Here is a 20,978-nt window from a genome sequence, read left to right as displayed (position 1 = left end):
CCCGCTCTGCGCTCCGGGACCTCCCACTTTACAAATTAAATACTGCCTATAACAAGGGCATATTCACAAGGTCAATGAATCCATTTCACAGAAAATGTAAGCAATAACAATGATGTGTGACGGGTAGACATTCAGCATCAGTGGGGGTTTGTGCTCCCCGAGTGCCATCCATTGCTTTGTGAATTACTGAAAAGAAGTGTTGGAACTGAGTTCATACACTTCTGATACATATGTATAGGATGTAATGGTTGTTTGCATTAGGTTATAATGAAATGGTCTAAAAGGCTTATTTTTCCCCATCAGTAGCTTTGGTTACATATTTTTCTTCAAAAACGTGGCTCAATGCATTTACTGTTTTTATCATATCATCCCTTCAAGGACTTGAAATGTGGGTAATGTTATTTTCTGCAAAACTACTTTTATACAACTATGCACGCACAATAATAATAGCAGAGGACTTCAGTGTAAATCACCTCTCCACTGAAATAGAACAAATACAGCCCTACAACTCAGCAGAACACACAAAGATAGTGTATGGTGTGTCAGAACTATTCACACTTACACTCTTCTCACCTGATGGCTGGTGCATTAATGGTGTATTTGTTTACAGAGCTCCATATATATAATTGGCATGTACAATTATGTTAAGCATCAATATACTGCCACCTTCCCCAGCAGTGGGAACAGGATCACTGTGGGAAATGTGATGACTTGCTTCCTCATGTGTAAAGCTGTAATGAATACGCCAAACACCTGGGCTCACATTATGTCTGTTTTTCTCCTTTGTTTAATTGAGCAGATCAGTTAATAACTGCATTTTTCCAGTTAGGGCTCGGCGTAATGCCAGAAGCCTATTAAGGAGGAGGAGGAGGAGGGCAGTCCCTGGGAGAGACTTCCCGTCTCCCAGGTCTGTCGTCCTTAGATTCAATGTAAATGAGCTACGTGGCACTGAAGTAGGCTACAGCACAGGAAGTGGACACAGTAATAAGAAAGTCTGAAATATAATAATGTAATCTAAAACAAATCATGTCTTAACTTCTACATTTGTGAAACGCAATGTAAACATTTTTATTGCGAATGTGTGTGAGGTATTGATTTTGATTTTCAAAATTTGGGTGAAATTACTCATTGTGTCCTTAAAAAAAATTATATCTCAATATCATACAATGTAGAATCAACGTCTATATGCTGAATAATGTTCATTTGTTGTTTTCACAATGAGTTTTGGCAGATCATTGCATAAAAATACAGCTGGAGGAAAAATAAAAAGGGTCTCATTCATGAAATATGCTATTTGTGCATAACAATTAACAGAGTAAGAAGCGTTTTTAAATGCTAGTCCTTTTTTGCTCCAGGTCTTTTATTTTTTATTCCACCATAGATTTGAGAAAAAATAATTTTTGGCTACAGTGATTATCCAGTCATAGCTTAGCAACAGTAACTAAGCATGGCAGGTCTGTTAGTTGTGTTTGTCAGCTCTAACAACTTAACCCAGCGTTACTTACTAGGTCAAGTAACACGTCTTTAACTAACTAAATGACACGATAGTTTGTAAGGTTACAGGTTAAGTAAAAAGAAGAAAGAGATTGTCTACCATTTTTTTTTATCAAATTGTGACAAATCCTAAATAAAAGATTGCAGTGTTTTCTGTAAGGTACCTCTACTTATTCAAAGTTTAGACAACGTTGTTTATGATGTTTATCTATGTCAATGTCAATGTTATTTTTATTTGTATAGCACCTTACCATTACAGGTAAACCCAAAGTCCTTTACATTAAAAACAGCATACACATTAAAATAAAGCATGAATAGAAAAGAATACAATAAACATAACAAGACAATGAACAAAAACATACAAGTGTGACCATACAAATTCACTCACTCACACACCCACACACACACACACTCACACACACACACCTCAGGTCATCAGGCAGCTTGTTCCAGAGAGTAAACAGCAGTAAATGAAGGCCCCCTCACCTGACCTGGATCTAATCCTGGAAGGCCTCTGCCTGATGACCTGGGAGGCCTGATAGGGTTGTAATCAGTTAGCAAGTCAGCTACATATTGAGGTGCTAAACCATGAAGTGCTTTATAGACTATTAGCAGGATTTTGAAAGTGATTCTGTATTGTCCCGAGAGCCAACAAAGTGATTTATTATCGGAGTAATGTGTTCAAATTTACGTGTTTGTGTAAGAACTCCGGCTGTTGCATTCTGATTGTTTGGATAATCCTTCAAATAAAGCGTTACAGTAGTCTAACCTGCTTGAGATGAATGCATGCACCATGTTGCTCAGAGTCAGATTGAGAAATGAAGTCAAAGTTTTGATATATTTCTTTAAGAAATAAAATGCTGTTTTCGTGATGATGTGTTTTTCAAAATCTAGATCAGTATCAAAAACAATACCAAGGTTCTTGACTTGCTCATTGTATTTCCTGTTCTCATGAACACCTTTTGAAAAGAAACGAAAAGTTAAGCACTGTAATTCGTATTTTTTTTTTTTTTGCTGTGCGACCACACCGCTGCTGTTTAAGAACGCAGCTGGCCGCATAGGGAGGTGGTCGGAGTGATATAACCCGCTTATACCATGGTCACTTGTCAAATAACATATTTTTAAAACATTAGTTCCTATTTTAATTAGTTTTACAATCGAAATCTAAAGTTTATCCAAACACTAACTCTGTTTCACTGGTTACGCCTGACGGTTTGACTAATACCTGGAACAATCATTCCCATCCATCAGGTTCTTAGACAGTAACGGCCCTTATGCAATGCAAACGTTGTTCACTCATCCAGGAAATAGGAAGGACCTTAGATACGACTTGCCTCGCTTAGCAACCGGGGATATTTATATAGTCCGCTCAGCTCTATGTTATGTCTATGGATAGAACTCTTCAGTTTAGCTAGGAGCCAGAAAACTAACGTTACGCTAGCAAGGTCCAAAGTCAATAACATTGTGTACAGTTGGCAATCAGTAAACATAATTTGACAGTATGTTGAACAACAAGACAAGCTAGCTATCCAGCCATGTCATTGTCCCCAAAACAATATAACGACTTTTACGAAGAATTTGATCGGCGATGTGTAGCTAACGTTACTGTCGGCTGCAGCGGCGCAGCCCGAAACAGCGACCTGAACAGTGAACGGGATGTGAGATAACGTTATTCTCTGTGAAACAAAGTCAGTCCAGAGGGGAAGCAGCCTGTGTGTTTTAGCGCCATCCTGTGGTGTTCAGAGGACGAGTTGGAAATAATAAATCCACATTTCCTTTTTGATTTAATGTAGCGCATTCAGTTAGAACAGTAAACAGTTTCACTCCTTTGGTAGGACGACTGGTGTCCATTGACATGTCCTATCACTTTTAATGGACACCCTGGAGCCAATCAGAATCGAGTATTCAATAACACACAGGACTCTGTGGCGGTCAACCATTTCTACTAACTGCCGCTGATACGACGAGCAGTGACGGAGGTATGTAGTCGCTTCACGAAGCTCTAGATGACACACAGTACATTTCATTTTCCTCTGCTCTGTTGACAAACTAGTATTTGTATCAGCGATATTAACTGTCCAAAACTTTCTACAGCGACTGAGATTCTCGTTGTTGGTCCTAAAAATCATAGACAAAAGATGTATTCACACATGGATTCACTGTCTCTGAAAGCGCTGCAACGCATTCTCATGAACGGGTTCGTAGGATATCGTACGAAAAGTTAAGCACACTAAAACATAATTTATGATATCATACCAAAACTAGGAGACCGTCGGCTGGTCACGTGACATCGGCTACAGAGCTCCGTGCTACAGCGTGGCAGTTGCTTGCTAGCTGTTTAAGCCCATAGCTGGTGTTTCACTTTAGCTACATGATCTATAAGATAATATTTATTATGTAACATTTATACATATACAATTTAAATCTCTGTATGGTGTGAAATGTAGTGTATCTTGTCATTTTGTTTAAAGTATGACTGCAACTGCAGGAACGTCATCTAAATTAAATAGAGAAATGCATATGGAGCCAGAGTGTGCAACACTTTTTTTCTCACCTCCAAGTCTCCTTCCACCATCAGCACCTCACTACAACCCTTGGTGTGTGATACTTTAAATTGATTTTAAAGATCAATTTTAGATATTTTTATTAATTTACAGTGAATATCTTCCATGCTGTAATTATACTTTTCAAAGGGATACAACGTTGAACCAAATGATCTGGACTCAGAGGGAATGGTAACCTGACTCCGCCAGATGGATTGCTTCGCATTTGCTCGGCATATCCATCTGGGAACTTTCCGTTGGAAAACTTTTGGGAAGGGGCAGAAATACTGGTTAGCTGATTGGATGAACCATCTGTTTATCACCTATGTTGGTGATAGACGGGCCAAATCAACCAATCAGATCCACGAAGCGTATGAAAATACAACCACAAGCCCGCCCCTGCTGCTGCAGGCAAAGCATAGCTCGTTAGCTCAGCATGCAAGCAACATGTCGGTAAAGGAGATTTGCCGTTTGTGTAACGAGAATTTAGGAATAAAAGGCACCATTTCAGGTTCCCGGACCATATTCCAAAAAAAGGATCCAAGAGAAAAAAAGCATTAGCGAGCGGCTAACAGAATTAGGGCTACCGCTGTCTGAAAATACTGGTTAGCTGATTGGATAAACCATCTGTCTGTCACCACCTAACCCACCTCAAAACCAACGCTGATTGGCCCGGTCGTTTGGCTAACGGCTCCAAATTTTCTCTGCCTCAAGATGCCAGACTGATCTGCGAGTGGAAAACTGGAGCTCGCGAGATCAGGACGGTCTCACGAGGCTAAGGGAATGGCGCATTTCCCAAACAAGTCAACCAGCATTCTGGGTACATTGTTTCCTGCCATTTGGCCGGTGAATATTTTCAGCACTGGGCATGTAGTCACTGCCCGGTTCCTCAGTAATGGCACAGATGAGCCCATAGGGTTGGCAGAAAGCACAAGCTCCTGCTCCATGGCTTATTCAGTGGCTTTGACCTTCCTTTTATTGGCTGGGACACACTTATAGTTACAGTTTTATTTTATAACCTTTATTCTTTCAACATCTTACAGTGTTCTGCATAGGTTAAACAGCACCTGCTCCATCATCTCACTGTTAATGTCTTTTGGTGAGACTGTAATGGCGCTGTGTCTGGTGCAGAATATACTTTTATTTTGTTTTAACAGCTCAGAGTACACTTTTACACAATTTCTGTCAATGACACTTTTGCTCCGCATGAATATGGGTGTCCTCTAGTGCCTCCTCATTGCCAAGTTATTGAGATTCAGCAACTTGTGTGTTTGTTTGAATCTTGAATTTGGTGTTGGTTATTTCTCTAAATGTTTGTCATGTGCAAATATGAACACAACCACAGACATTTCATGGATTATTTTCAAGGTTCTCCAAAGGGACTTTACCTGAAATCCCATTTGAAATGAAATGCAGAATGGTAATACCACCATCTTTTCTCTCAAGGTAATGCCGAGCCAAATAACCAATCCTGGAGATGCCGAAGAGAAGAGATATTCTTGCCATCGTGTTGATCGTGTTACCCTGGACTCTGCTCATCACTGTTTGGCACCAAAGCACTATAGCTCCACTCCTCGCCATCCGCAAGGGTACGCAGTACACTGCACTACACTGGCAATATCAAACCGGAAGTGCATCCTCGAACCTAACACTGCACTTCAGGCTGTTCATTTTGAGGCACTCACTAACCATGACCATCCGCTTCATCAGAGCTCAATTACACTTCAGTCATTGTAAACCTCTTCAGCGTGGATTGTTTAGTGCCTGATGAATACTGAGAAGTTACCATAACATATACTCTGGGAGTTATTTTTTATATCATATATTTAGTCTGTCAGTTGAAAATCATAGATTTTTTTTATCTGTGTCTAATCAGCATTCAGTGGAAATGAATTTCAGTTTGTTTAATCAGCAGTTTGAAATAATAAATGTCTGCTCAATTAGCTTCATGGGATATCTTGCATCCACGTGTAATATCACGTTTGCACACCAGTTTGATTCATTAAAACACACACTAATGAGCCTCCCAATGATCCCCCAGAGACCACAAATCAACAGTGTAAAATGTCAAGTATGCTGCAGAGTAAACAAACCCAAATTAGAGCCATAGCAAATCAAAAGAGCTATGTCATGAATGCACATACAGGGGTTACCAAACAAAACAAGTTTACACAAATGACCCAAGTCAGTCTGGAGTCAACAGAAGCTACAAATTATACTAAATAAATAGTTTCTGCAGTTTATTTACACAGCTAAAAAGCGTATGATTAGTTGACAATGCCAGAAAAGTTCATAGAAAACCACATTTCTACATTTTATGAAAAATGTGTTGACAATTAAATACGGTGAAGACACAAAGGAGTATAAAATGTGACCCAGCTCTGCCCACAGGCTTCTTTTTGTGCTCTCTTAAAAGAGATGCTAGAGCCTTTTTGGCAGCACGCTCACTGGCAGCCTTTGTTGAACATCTGGCCATCAGCAGATTGTGTTAATCTATGTGCTGCAGAAAAATCCTCCATATGTTGGAGGTGCGACTGGAGCTCGGGCAGAACAGTGACAAAGATTGTCATTAGCTGTGGCACAATGAAAAGAACAACCAACATAATGATTCTATAATCATATTCTATCCATCATGACCAATCTATTAGGGACAAAATATCACAGCCTTTACCTCTGGAGTCTCAGCGGACTGTTGCACCACAGTTTACATGCAAGTCTTGAGTAAATGGTCACATTTTTCGCCCTTATACATTCAAAATAGATTGACGTCATTTAAGAAGAAAGAAAAAAGAAAGCAGCGTGTTCGTAGCCCAACATTCACTACTGTAGCACTGTAGCTGTTGTGAGCTTGGATTATTAATTAATACATTAATTAATTTAATTAATTCTGTATAGTAACTGTCAAATGTCCAAAAAAGGTAATTCACTACTCCCAGCTGTAATACTGAACAATTTGATTTTTTTTTTCTACTTTTTAATTTCTGTTTAGTGTTACCTGTATTCAGAATTCAGATAACCAAAAAAAGTGTGCTTAAACGTGTAATAACCATCAATGTAAACATGCACATTTGAGTAAATAACCAAATAATCACATTCAATCATTTATGAGCCAAAATATCTTGGCAGTGGAGTCTTTACCTGTTTTTGATTGTGTTCAGTCCATGCTAACAACCAAGTAATTACACTGCAGTTAATCACAGCAATTGTAGTCATGTTTAGGGAACTCTGGGGCAAAATAGATTTATAATAACATTAAATGTCAACACTAGGACTGATTTCAGCTAAATAACTCCATGTTTATTGCAGGAAAGTAACATAGCAGTAGTAAGTTAAGGACATGGAGGGGCAGGCAGAGGCTGATGGAGCCTGTGGTGGAGTCTGAACATAAAAAGAGGACATACCTAAAGGAACCACATACCCACATATTTCTTCTTTCGAAAGAAAAGCCCAAAAGCAACGCCAGGGGAATAACAAGGCTCATCTCTCCCCTCCCTTTCCATGCCCTGTCTCTCTGTCCATCAGCTGTGTTATCCTCTCACGGTGCCTGCTTTCACTTTTTGCAGCCTGTCACCACCTAGTAAAAGAGATCTTTATCATTCCAGAGAGGCTTGCAGTTCACCACCACCGGCTCTCAGGTACACTTTACCCCCATTGGGTTGTAGTCACCTGAGGCAAATATACAAAGGGCAGCCCAAGGTTGCGCTAATGCCTTACATGTGTTCTTATCCCCAAATCTGCAGATGATGGTGTCGAGGGCAAGAGGGAGGCTGGTGGCCAGGCGCAAGACTCCAAGGAATACTGTGCCTCAGATAAGGACATTGTGGAGGTGGTGAGGACAGAGTATGTGTATACGCGGCCTCCACCATGGTCCGATGTGCTGCCTACCATCCACATCATCACCCCCACATACAGTCGACCGGTGCAGAAGGCGGAGCTCACACGGCTGGCAAACACTTTTCTCCATGTTCCCAACCTGCACTGGATCCTGGTGGAGGACTCCCAAAGGAGAACGCCTCTTGTCACTCGGCTCCTCCGAGAAACAGGGCTTAACTACACCCATCTCAATGTTGAGACGCCCAGGAACTATAAACTGCGGGGTGAGACTCGGGACCCCAGAATCCCCAGGGGTACCATGCAGAGGAATCTGGCCCTGCGGTGGCTGAGGGAGACCTTCAATGCCAACAGCAGCCAAGCTGGAATCGTCTACTTTGCAGACGACGACAACACATACAGCCTGGAGCTGTTTGAGGAGGTCAGAGATAGGATACACTCATGTTCATTTCATGCATTTTTTTTTTTTTACAATAAATTGGCTAGAAAAAGACCAGCAAGACACAATGAGATATAACAATACAATAATAATAATAATAATACCATTTGGATCTTTACAAAATGTTTCTAAATGCAGTGCTATGATGAGAGGATGTCAACAGCAAGTTATGGCTCCCATGTACACATAGCTTAATTAGCTTTACCATAGCTGTGTTCTTATAGATCCCAGTGTAACTACAATTACAAATGGAAGTGCTAACCATAACCCAGTCACCTCTAACCTTAACCCAATTTCTAAAGTATTTGCAACTTTAAGCGTAAACTAACACCTGTTATCTGAACTTTAGATTCTAAAGCCTATACCTAAGCATAACCATTTCCTGTTCGGTACTGACCGCTATTGAAAGTTCCATCCACCTTTCAAATGTTGTACCGCCGATGTTGGTGGGTAATTCTGGGAGATTGAACCATTCCCAGCAAAAACACAAATATAAATCTTTACTTTTGAAATTGCATGTTTTTTTGTATATCTATTCCTATTACTTTAATTCAATATAAAATAAATACACATACAATATATGATATGGCACTAAACCGCAATATACTGTAAGCATCTGTGACATGATATGACATGATACTGTAGGCGGGGTGAACCATAAATTCTCAGTAACTTGAATCATTTTTTTAGATCTTAACAAGCACAGTCAGGGATCTGGAGCTGGTGGAGAGAAGTTTGGGCATGTAATCAGTACATCTCAGGCCATCCATCTCAACATCAGTTGAATTACCTGAACGGACACGGTCTAGGTCCTATGAGTATTAGCCTCAAGTCTTGTTAGCAGTGCAGACGGGGTCCGTAGTAAATGGAGTGCCGGGTATTGACGGGGTGTCATTACCTTTCTCTGGGAATCAGCAGAAGTGCTCCGTTTCCCTCTGCGGCCCTCCATCAACTCCAACGGGCCTATTTATGGGCCAAAGTAACGGCCCTGACGGGGAAAGAGAGAGAGGAGTGGAGAGGGAGAGAAAGAAAACGAAAATGCGACGTGACCGCCAGATAGACAGAAGGCAGAGAATTGACTGCAACTACAGAAGAGTTTGCTGACACTACTGTATAGTCAAAATTCGGTTAAAAAGATTGGTGCACGCTGCACTCTCTGTGTAAGAAATAGAGTCATCACTTTCCCCTGGTTAATCAAAAGTGAGCTAATGTTTTGATTTTGAGCAATTAGAGTACATTTTCTGCTCCACTTTTAAGAAAAATTAAAAGAAGTTTAAAGTAATTACAAACCTAAATGAAAATATCTAAAAATGAAAATCGGTAAACAGATGATACTGAGGTTGACAGTAATGAAGAGAGGTAGTACAAAAGTGGTTTTCTGAGAGAATGCATTACTTTCATGATCTAAGTTACATTAACTTTCAGGAGTTCTCACAGGAGTTCTCACAGAAGTTAGACTGTATTGCCTGAAAGTATAGGGTGCAGCATGATACACATATCAAGTGTAGCCCACACAATGTAAATGTCATGTATATCGGATGATTTTTTTCACATAAGGCTAACTTCCTGTCGCCAGTAGGTGGCACTATGAGTGAATATTGGTATGTAGATGTCATCAGGCCTGGACTCCTGTCATGCATGTGAAGTTTGTGGCAGATTGGACAATGTACAGTGAATCGGATTAAATCTGTAGAAGGAGTTTGTTATACCAATCCATGCAAATGGTAAAAAACGTCCAAAAAATGCACAGTAAATTCAAAATGTCAGACTTCCTGTTCATTTAGGGTATGGCTCCAAGTGGCTTTTTTTGTCTGAACATTATACATATGGCTACCAATTTTCATACGTGTAGGTGAAACATACTGCAAGGGTTATTTCTTTTAAATTTTGTAGGGTGCGCTATCGTGCCAAAATATCATATTTTTCACCGGTTCTGATGCATGTGCAAATGTTCACACCTTTTCATGCACCTTTAGCCCTTAGAAAATGCAATAACTTTGCAGAATAATAATAATTCTATCTCAGGCCCTAATAAATAAATGGAAATTGAATCAGAATCCTTACACCTAAATTACTATTGACATTTTCTATTGTTTGGACAAAGACTTACAAGGCAGCAATGGATGATAATTCTGTTGTGTTTGTTCCTCACTGCACCCTAAGAGACTGAATAATGTACCTGGATGCCTGCCTTCTTTTCTCTGTGAGAATTTGGGATTTCTTCCCTGAAACACGGCTACTTTGTCTCTGAAGGCCTCCTTCAAAGTGGAGCAAGAAAAAGAGCTTAAATCCAGATGCAGGCATTCAAATACAAACTAGAAACAATGAACAAAAAACTGTACAAACACATCATGTTCACCAAGAGCAAGAGGAACGTTGTTGCATTTTCACTTAATTGGTTTGCTAGCAGAAGATGGTTTTGTATTTATGTGTTTTGCTCTGGTTGATATTCCCACCAGTGGCAGCAGGTGGAATACTTGTTTTCACATTTTCAGCATTGATGGTAAAGTGACGAGCCTCCTGACATTGCCTGCAAAGAGCCTGATTTATGCTTTGTTTTGATATAAGTTGTACGTACCGTTTATCTATGAGGGAAGCAGGCAGGTGTATGTTTGGGCAAAATCAGTTAGTGGCTGGATTCAGTTGTGGCCTGGCTACAAAGAAACTGGCAGGGCAACCTTGAAGACGGTACTTACAGTAGTGGAGCTCCTCAGCAACCAACAGAAAACAGCGAAAGCATTTGCATCTCTCTGATCTCTCTTCCACCATTAACACCCATAGCTCATTAAGACCCAACATCCTGCCAAATCTTATCTGGGTGCCTGGCATAGTTTCCCCCCTAAAGCTCAAATCCACAGATTCCCATAAGCCTCCAGCCCACTTCATGCTGTTCACACTGCTCTCTGATCCCCTGAACTGACCACACAGCAGAAGCCCATCAGATGACACAGCAGCTCATATGCTAAAGGTTATTTGCTTGTGATTTGCACAAACATATATTTTGAATGTACAATGCACACTTTAACAAATACACATGTGCAAACAAGCTTACATATGGACATTTTCTTTATGCATGCTCTTCTATGTATGCAAGCACTGTAATATATTTTATACAGTAGACACATACCACACACAGTATGTACTTGCACCTTTATTTTTAAATGGACCTTCCCCCAAAGAGGCTCCTGCATCATTATTTCTGCTGCATTGAGTATGATTAACTCTGCTGTTTCCTCTTCCCTCATTGTAAAAAAAATACCTTTTATGACTGCAGCAGCTCTTCCCAGAATGGCAAAGACTAACTGAGAGGCAGACAAAGGAAAGGGCGGCAAGATCGTTTGATGCTGGAAGATTAAAGGACAAAAAAAAAAAAAAAAGAGGATAGCAGTGCTCTACCTTAAAGAATCTCCTCAGCCAACCAGCAACTAGAGCCACTTGCTCTAATGGCTTGGCTCCTTCAAACCCCCTTGGCACTGCACTCCCTTTAAAGATGGTTGTGTCTAATTATCTCATTGTAGGGCAGCTGCTGAACAATGTGTGTGACCTGCCTTCATCTAACAGTGTGTCATCTGCACATGGCACAATGGCTTGGTCAATATTCAATTTCTTTCAGAATGAATAATAGCAGCAGCTCTAAAAACCCTCTGTCCACGCTCTGCTGTTAGCTGGCAGCTAATGCTCAAATACTGTGTCTCATTGTCATGTATGCTTTCTCAGATGACTAATTGGCTCTCTTCTCTTTCTCCATTTCTCTTCTGGACTCTCCCCTCGCTAGATGAGATCAACTCGGAAAGTTTCAGTGTGGCCTGTGGCCTTTGTGGGCGGCTTGCGATACGAGTCCCCCAAGGTAAATGCAGCTGGAAAGGTCTATGGCTGGAAGACAGTGTTCGACCCCCATCGTCCCTTTGCCATCGACATGGCTGGCTTTGCCATCAACCTAAGGCTCATTCTCTTCAAGCCGCAAGCATACTTTAAGCTTCGCGGGGTGAAAGGAGGCTACCAGGAGAGTAGTTTGCTCCGGGAACTTGTCACACTCAACGACCTGGAGCCTAAAGCAGCCAATTGCACTAAGGTAATCCCCTTTTTTCAATGTTTGCTGCTTTTAAGCAGCTTGACTTAAGCCGTTAGTAGTTAAGGGATTTGCTAAACTGTGTGTGAAGATGGTAAAAACTATTTTTGAAGGAACCATACCTGCTGTAGACAGCGGTGTAAAACATTCATATCCTCTACCTAAATAAAAGTACCAATTAATCAATGAAAAAGTACTCCGTTATTAGTTAACGTCCTGCATTCAAATCCTACTCAAGTCAAGTCAACAGAATGTACTATCTTAAGTAGGGCTGCAACAACGAATCGATAAAATTCGATTACTAAAAAAGTTGGCAACGAATTTAATTATCGATTCGTTGTGTCGCGCAACTATTACGCCACCTAGTCGCGGAGATAAAAAAAAATTTTAATTGAGCGCAGAGTGGAGCAGAGCGGAGCGAAAGAAAAGAAAAAAGAGCAGAGCGGGGGTAGAGGAAATACGGAGAGAGACCGGAGACGTAACGTTGTTCTGAAACACTCGGCGGAGGCAGAGAAATCAGTACGACCTAAGTCATCCAAGGTGTGGGAGCATTTCACACTAAATCAATCAAAAACGTGTTAATTCCAAGATAAGCAAAAGCGACACGGCATGGCACGGGCGCACCACGGTGATGAGTCAGCACCTAAAACGTAAACATGTTGGAGTCCTTGATGAGGAGGGAGGGAGTTCAACAGCAGGGTAAAGTCACTACACTATCCTACTTCTGTTCCGTTCTGAAGTGAGGAATGTACCGTCCCTCCAGTAGCTCTTCTGGTGCTGCCGTTTACGCGTTATCCAGCTGACTAGCATGACAAGCTAGCGTTAGCTCGGTAATAACCGTAATAAAGCAGGGTGGTATAGTTTGCAAGACTAAAGACACGGTTTTATTCACTCGCCTTTTTTGGCCCATTAATTTTTCAATCTGTTGTCATGTGTATATTATGTGCTTTGTCCCATATCAGTTATTGTTGACAAATATATTAGTGTGTGGTGTATAAATGAACTTAACTTGCACTTACTACAATGATGGTAATAATTTAATGAATAAGTGTGTGTGCGTGTGTGTGTGTGTGTGTGTGTGTGTGTGTGTGTGTGTGTGTGTGTGTTGTGTGTCTGTCTGTCAGTCTGTCTGTCTGTGTGTCTTGTCTGTATCTGCTATTTGGGTTACTTACCTTTACACAACTATTAACTAAAACAAGTATGTATGTATTGAGTTAATGTAAATTAATGTTTGTTTTTTTTAAATCCAATTCATCGATTAATCGAAAAAATAATCGACAGATTAATCGATTATTAAAATAATCGTTAGTAACCTTATACTCATGCTGCATTCAAATAATACTGATCCATCAGAGTGTAATCTGCATTTTGTCATCTCTAGTGGTCCCAACCTAGGGGTAAGGTCCGTCCGAAGGGTCACAAGATAAGTCTAGTGGGTCATGAGGTTGTATTGGTGTAGGAAAGTAGAAACAAAGTTAAAACAAAATCCGGATACACACCTTTTGTTTTCGGTTACTGGGCTTTTCTCTAAATCTTGACTGTTTTTGTGAAATATTGAAAAATTTGATCTCTTTCGGCCTCTTACTAAACTGTTCTTTAGATCAAACCATCTGAGAGGTTTTGAGGGAAAATGTCTCATCTGACACATTACAAGGAGCCCCAACTACACACTGCTTTTCGTAAGAGGTCACAAGCCAAACAATTTGGGAAGCAAGTTGGTTCAATCGTTAAGAGTCCATTGTATTTTGTAAGTTTACCATATCTGTTTTGAACGTAAAATTGTATCAAGTAACTATAGCTGTAAAATAATTAAAAAGTACAATATTCTATTTTGAAATGAAGTGGAGTAGAGGAGAGGTGAGAAGCAGCATTTTCCACCAATGGCTTTAGCATACTAATGATATAACCTTTAAAAAGCTAAATCTGTGTGCTGAACCATCTTGGTAAAATATCTTTTACCAGATTCAGAGAAAAGAAAGTGGTAAGAAACCACAATGTATTTGTTCACAGTGTTCACAGGCCCCCCCACCCCCACTGAATGTCACCCTTAGCAACAGAGAGAATTATTAGGTTTTCATGAGCTTTGTAAGAGCAAACTTTGTAGCTCTATGCTACTAACACCAACGCAAGCACACTGCCTAGATGATGTAATCAAAAACATGAGGGCGTGTAAAACTGTGACTTCCCAGAAACAAATGAAACAAGAAAAAAGGAGAAACTACTTTAAAAAAATATGACAAAATATGGCTTCCTTATAGGACATAAGACCATGACTTATTAAAGGAATAGTCACAAAAAGATTAGACATCTTGGGAAATACCCTTATTTGCTTTCTTGCCAAGAGAATTATATATTATATTATTATTTAATATTAACTTTAGAGGAGCTGGTAGACAGTTTTTGTTTCAGAGCCAGACTAGCTTTCCGTATTTAAGCTAAGCTGCAAACTGTATAGCTTTGTATTTAGCACAAAGATATGGAGAATGGTATTGATCTTCTGATCTAACTCTCTGCAGGAAAGCAAATGCTCTCAAACTCTTTTTTTAAAAGACGACCTAATGACATTGAACCAAATCACTTCCCTTATGATAAGGTTAAACGTATTATTTAAAATGTTCTTGAAACATTACATAATTGGTGTTTGTTAGGAGAAAATTTGCTTGTTTTCATTGATCATTGATCACCAATCAGGAATACAGGTCTTACTGTATCATAAGTGTTGATGCCTCAGGCTCCCTGAGCTGAAAAAAGGCTACTGCTTTGCATGTCTTCCGCTATGTCCCTTTTCAACATATACAAGGCAAAAAAAATCCTTGTATTTCATGACAAAAATCCCATGAAAACATGACTTTTTGATCGTCAGAAAGTAAATTAGAGTAAAGTTATTGCTGAAAAGTTGAATATCATTGATTATGTTTCTTACACTGCTCACAAGTACTCTTTCACACACACACACACACACACACACACAGAGCCCTTGGTCTGGGTCTCATAGGCCTCTCTCTGAGCAAAGAGGAGTCAGCCAGAGGGCTCTAGCTATGGGGATCCACACTACAATCACCCTTACACACACACACACACACACACATACAGTACCTACACACAAAGCGAGATAGGGGGGAAAGGAAGGGAGAGAGAGAGACGCTTTCAGCCAGCTTTTTCTCCTGCTCTCTCCCAGCCATTCAGAGGGGTAAATGAAAAGAAGGGATTCAGGGAACGGCCGAGAGAGCGGAATTGAAGATGGGAGGAACGGGGAGGTAGGGACGTCACACTGATTACAGATGAGCACAGGGACGGACAGAAGGGCGGGAGGGAAAGAGGAAGAAAGAAATGGGAAGCCGTGCATGGGCATCTCTCTTACTTATGATCTACCACTTCAGATGCAAGCGTGACTACTAACCTCCCCCTACACCTGAGCAAAGTAGGAGTGGGCTCCTGGCACATCTCATACACTCCCTATGCATAATTCATGGCTGCTGCCACTGTGAGATGAAAGGAGGGTTCCAACACAGAGAAGAGCAGGAGAAATGAGCTTGACACTTTTTTCCCCCTCCCCTGTTCCCCCTGCCATCCTTTCCCTGGATGTATGTCCAGTGTCTGGGGCCAAATGAACCCAGTCTGAAGGCTTGGTGGCACAATAGTATACCTGTGCAAAGAACTGTAGTGCTACTGCAAAGGCTAAAGCTCGTACTGTGACGAAAGGTCTTCAGCTGGCTGTCATTTGAAGGTAGCTATTATCCTATGGGCAGGAGAGGACTTAACACAGGCCAAGCTGAGAGGGCTATGTTATATTTGGTCCCCTTTCACTCCCTTCTAATGCAGGGTTCACGCTCAAGTAGCTCTTAACACACAGACAGGCCCTGTGGTGGTGTATGTACCGTTGGAGCTCGAACCAGAGTTGACTGTTTTGAAGAACATGAGGCAAAGTGGGAGCTAAAAAGGAGAGTAGACTGAATAAGTCCATTAAGGGAACAGCATGTTACTAATGTTCCTGTTTTTTGTATTTTTTTTCCACCAGATACTCGTTTGGCACACGAGAACGGAGAAACCTGTCCTTGTAAACGAGGGGAAAAAAGGATTCACAGACCCCAATGTGGAGATTTGACCGTGTCCCCTCAGACCACGGTAAATAATAATGTGTTATATATTTTTGAAATACCTTCTATTACAGAGCTGAACCCTCTTTTATCCATCAACATTACCATCAGAAGGGGAATTGGAAATGGAATGATCATTTCCACCTGGTCTCACTTAGACTGCGAAAAAAATGGTGTTTTTAATATTTCCTATTAAATTGTACATTTACTTCTAATGTACTTTCTGTTAGGACACAATTACAGCAGCTGTTGTCCATTAGAAAACGTCACCTATGAAATAAACAGGTTCAATTAACTTAATTAAGGCTTAGCGCTCTTTCTCAGCATATCTTAATCCTTTTGTATTGCAGGTGTTTGGCCTTGGACCTGCGGAGGAAGGAAACGGCTGAGTCTCTTGATAAATGCAACCGGCGCTCATTTCTTAATCATCAGGAAAAAAAAACAAAGGAAATAGGGGCCTTTGAAGGGGGATTTAATCCTCTTGACTGAATCTGACATTTTTGAAATATGGACTAAAACAGTACAAATGTACCATATTAAAGCACAGATTAGTAAGAGAGCAGCCGTTATTTTTCAGGTTCTACGACTGAAGTGCAGAGGAGCCGAAATAAAGGACGCCTCGCAGGGTCGGCGTGGATAGACGTGACCTGCACCTTCACGGTACAACGGCCCGCTGAGGACAACTTAACAAAAGAGACAGCACAATTACGACAAGCATACAGGCAGCGGAGTCAACTAAACAAGCAGGTGAAAGGATATCCTTCACCTCAAAAAAACTGAGGAAATATAACACACATTGTCTGGATCTGCACATGGTTCGAGAGAGAAATTCCTCTTGGATTTAAGGACACGGACTACATCATCAGCCTGGATAAAAACACAACTCCAAGGACAAATATGTCTGTGTGGACTTTCCATTGAGCAAACATACTGTAGCAAGGGAAGGAATGCTCTTTTGATAACGATATGTTTGTTTTAATTTAATTTAATCTGTTCGAGTTTTCTCACGAGCACGTGACTTGCTAGTTCAATACTACTGACTCTTACCTACATTTACTCATTATTTGTCATTGTTGGTTTTATGGTGTCATTATAACTCATACATTTTAGCCACCCCCATACACTGCTGGTTGAAATGTACCCCTTGTTGTGCTTTGGAGCTGAAAGGTACACGTAAACCTGAAAAACACTTTTTAGCACTTAAGAAATACACAAATGATGTTCCTTTGTGGCAAGATGTGTAAATAGTAATTCAACATGAGAACAATCAGAGGATTGTTGACAAATTTGGACAAAAGCATTATAATTACTGTATTTATATGTAAAAAAAAAACAACAAAGTCTCTTCTCTTTTCCCCCTGATGAATTCCTCATGACACACAACAAGGCACAGGTTCACTCTAGGTTCAACACATGGAAAGAGTAATAGCACATCATCAATTTCATTTGATAATAGAAACACCGGTTTGTGAGACATTCATAACACGTAGCCAAGAAATTCAAATCAGCTATACGGTAGACTCATGAATGCTGACCTAATTGACATTGTGTGTCACTTTAGAGAGCAAATATTTCCCCATTGTCTATGCACGATGTGTCCACGAGCCACTGGTTAACAAGGGTCTGCTGTGTGTGCAAGTACAAAAAAGAGCAGAATAAAACAGCATCAAAGCTTGAGAATATGTTTTTACTGGGCTTGTCAGTCCCTCTCCAGAAAAACTCTTTACTGTGACGTGAAGGAGACAGAATTTCCCGAAATAAAAGTTTAGATGCTCAGGCTACATCTGCTGACTTTTACTGCAGCTCACCTTCGAACAGCTGGTGTAAGTTATGAAGGGTAGATTCAGATAAATTATGCATGGCCCCAAAAATATGTTTGTTTTTTATACGTATGAAATGAGAGAATACACACTACTCTCAATTTGACAGCAGGCTAAAGAAAAGCACAACAAAAAAGAAATCTTATTTTTGCTAATGATTTGGTAGCAACGTTGACGCGCCATCATCAGTATTGTGAATTGCTGTATCATGGTTTATTTTAGTATCAGTATCCATCTGTTGCATATTAACTAGATCACAGAAGGGAGTCATCACACCTCCAACGATATGACGCTGCAACTATGATGCTGTACGGCTGAACACTGTAACAAAGTTATTCTACACCTTGCATAATAGAATCTTTCCTCAACTTGATAAATCATCCGTCTAGTGCAATACACAGCAGTGGTTCTTATCTAACATTGCCCGGCAGAAGTAGCTGGAGACAATTCAAACACTGAGCCGCTGTACTGATGCCAGATTATCTCTGTGTAAACCTTCCCTTTCAACACACACAAACACAAAACTGCAGTATGAAAACTTACAAAGATGTTCCAGCCTCTCGGGCTCATCAGCCGGGGAAAACGTCTTTATTACATATCTCTTGGAATATGATAAGATACACATTCAGAAAAATGGCTGTATTGTATCTCTCATCACACTGGCTGTTTTAATTGACTGCATGATATTACACTGCACAGAGGTCTTCCATGGAGATCATGCAGACTATCTTGGGATTTGCTCTACTCTTCCACTTGCCTCCCATTATTTATTAAAAATCGATTTTTATATATTTATTTATGTATTTATTTCAAGTGTAAATGTGCAATTGAATCATAGCAGTGTTTGCCCTTAAATCTGCATTTTCCAACTGCTGTCTAAAAAAAGCATGCGCACAGTGTTGTGTATACACATGGATTATCATACAGATCAATAATAGGTTAGTGTTACTAACAGGCACACACACACACACACACAATTTTCTTTATAGCATTGTTGTTGATTGAAGTTCTACTTGAGTGGTCATTATCGGCTTTTAATCTAAATGAATGAATCCACCTGAAATGTTTTTAGCGCTGAAACAAATTAAGAATCCAAAATGGAAAAAAACACTAGTGTGTGAAAGACTTAATTTGAACACTACAGGGTTTCTGGAAAGTGAGTATGTTGTATATAATTTAACTGAACTGAAACTAAATTCCCGCTCTCATCTTCTGAACGTCGCTCTTGTCAAGATGCAGGCAAACAAACGCCATGTGGCTTACAGGTCAGCATGTGGTGGGATTGGTTGAATAAGATTATGTGATGTTACTCTCTGTTGTGTGTCCTAAAGCAGCAGAACAACTCAAAAGGGCTTCACCCTTAAAGACAGATGACGTATCAAGCAATATCTAATACTAACAAAGAATTAGTCTATTAGAACAACTTTAGCAGTGCAGTTTATTCCGTATTTAATGTCAGTTAATGAGCATTACCCACTGAGGGGCTTCTCTAAGGCACAATACACTTAGTCCTCTCTTTTCCTCATCTCCACTGTCATCCCCCAGCCTCATGTGATTCACATTTTATGCATGTGACTCTTAGGTTGTTTATTTGCCACAGCAATTCTGTCTCAGAGAAAGATGTTAGTCGAATTAAGAAATAAATAACTGAGAAGAACCTCACCTGTGCTGGAGTATTGTGTCTGTACACTGGACGTCTTTACACTGTGTGTTGTAGGACTACATGTTTAGAACATCTGACACTGGATATTTTCCTGGTTTTATAAAGCTTGTGTCCAGTCCTCCATAAGTTATTAGTAACAACTAGCTGGTTTCAAGCTATAGTGATTTACTAGCTTGCTAAATCAGGTTGAACCATTAACACAGAATGATCATCTTAGCTAGTAAGGACTTTAGTAGGCCAATATGTAGGCTTTAGTAGGTTGTCGAAAGCCAGCTAGCTAGCTAGTAAGATAACTGAGCCAAAATCATGTGCTAATCCTTTGTAGGTCTGACTTTGTTTTATTTATATATACATTACATACATGGAGAAATATGGGTTTCAGTGTTAATAGCATTCATGAATTTACAATAAGTAGTAAACATCCAATAATGCTAACAACGCAAATAGTCTTACATTACTGGTGTAAAGTTTTGCGTGTAAAATTGTGTGACATGTTATTTTAAATCTTCCCAGTTTAGATAATAATTAAACAGCATTTCAAAAGTCAGACATGTCGACCATGTACCATTTTATGCTTTTAACAGGTCATAGAGTGAGCTAATTTTACTTTTTAATGTTAAAAAATTTGTGTTAACTATGCTTGGTTGTCCAGTTAGCTACAATGCAACATTTAATAACAGCTCATTTCTATATAAGAACTACTGTATGTGGTGACAAATGTTTTAATTGAGTAATACCTACATCTCCACTTAAATCTTACACTTAGATCCTACACACCGTAGATCGTTGGGCTAACTTTGATTGCATCTGGACAGCTGGTGCAAATGGATCCAGGATTTCAGCACCACAGGAAACCTGACACCACATTTAGATTAGCCTACCTATCAATATTGTACAATGCTACAGTCTATGTTACAATGCAATTTGGTTAACATACATTGCTCATTCTTCAAATGTGACAGCACGGCTACTGTGGCATCAATCTTTACAGAAAATAATTAGCACACACCACAGATGAGTTT

General features: G+C 40.0%; 1 protein-coding gene across 8 annotated transcripts in view; it reads left to right on the top strand.

The window, feature by feature from the left end:
• The window catches only part of b3gat1a (beta-1,3-glucuronyltransferase 1 (glucuronosyltransferase P) a), a 71,024-nt gene extending 51,069 nt beyond the window's left edge, over positions 1-19,955 (top strand). For 4 of the 8 annotated variants that reach the window (XM_028572911.1, XM_028572913.1, XM_028572909.1 and 1 more), the window contains exons 4-9: positions 5,484-5,626; positions 7,601-7,672; positions 7,778-8,289; positions 12,083-12,379; positions 16,395-16,501; positions 16,824-19,955. In XM_028572911.1, the coding sequence (XP_028428712.1) occupies positions 5,515-5,626; positions 7,601-7,672; positions 7,778-8,289; positions 12,083-12,379; positions 16,395-16,481 (1,080 nt within the window). In that variant the 5' untranslated portion in view covers positions 5,484-5,514 and the 3' untranslated portion in view covers positions 16,482-16,501; positions 16,824-19,955. Of the gene's footprint in view, positions 1-3,040; positions 3,474-5,483; positions 5,627-7,600; positions 7,673-7,777; positions 8,290-12,082; positions 12,380-16,394; positions 16,502-16,823 lie in introns of those variants that run through there. The other 4 variants (XM_028572914.1, XM_028572916.1, XM_028572915.1 and 1 more) reach the window with 4 other exon arrangements.
• Positions 19,956-20,978: the final 1,023 nt, after the last annotated feature.

Source organism: Perca flavescens, chromosome 3 (assembly GCF_004354835.1).
Source record: "Perca flavescens isolate YP-PL-M2 chromosome 3, PFLA_1.0, whole genome shotgun sequence".
NCBI classification, from domain to species: domain Eukaryota; kingdom Metazoa; phylum Chordata; class Actinopteri; order Perciformes; family Percidae; genus Perca; species Perca flavescens.
Note: the sequence above shows the minus strand (reverse complement) of the source record. Positions and strands in the feature narration are given on the sequence as shown.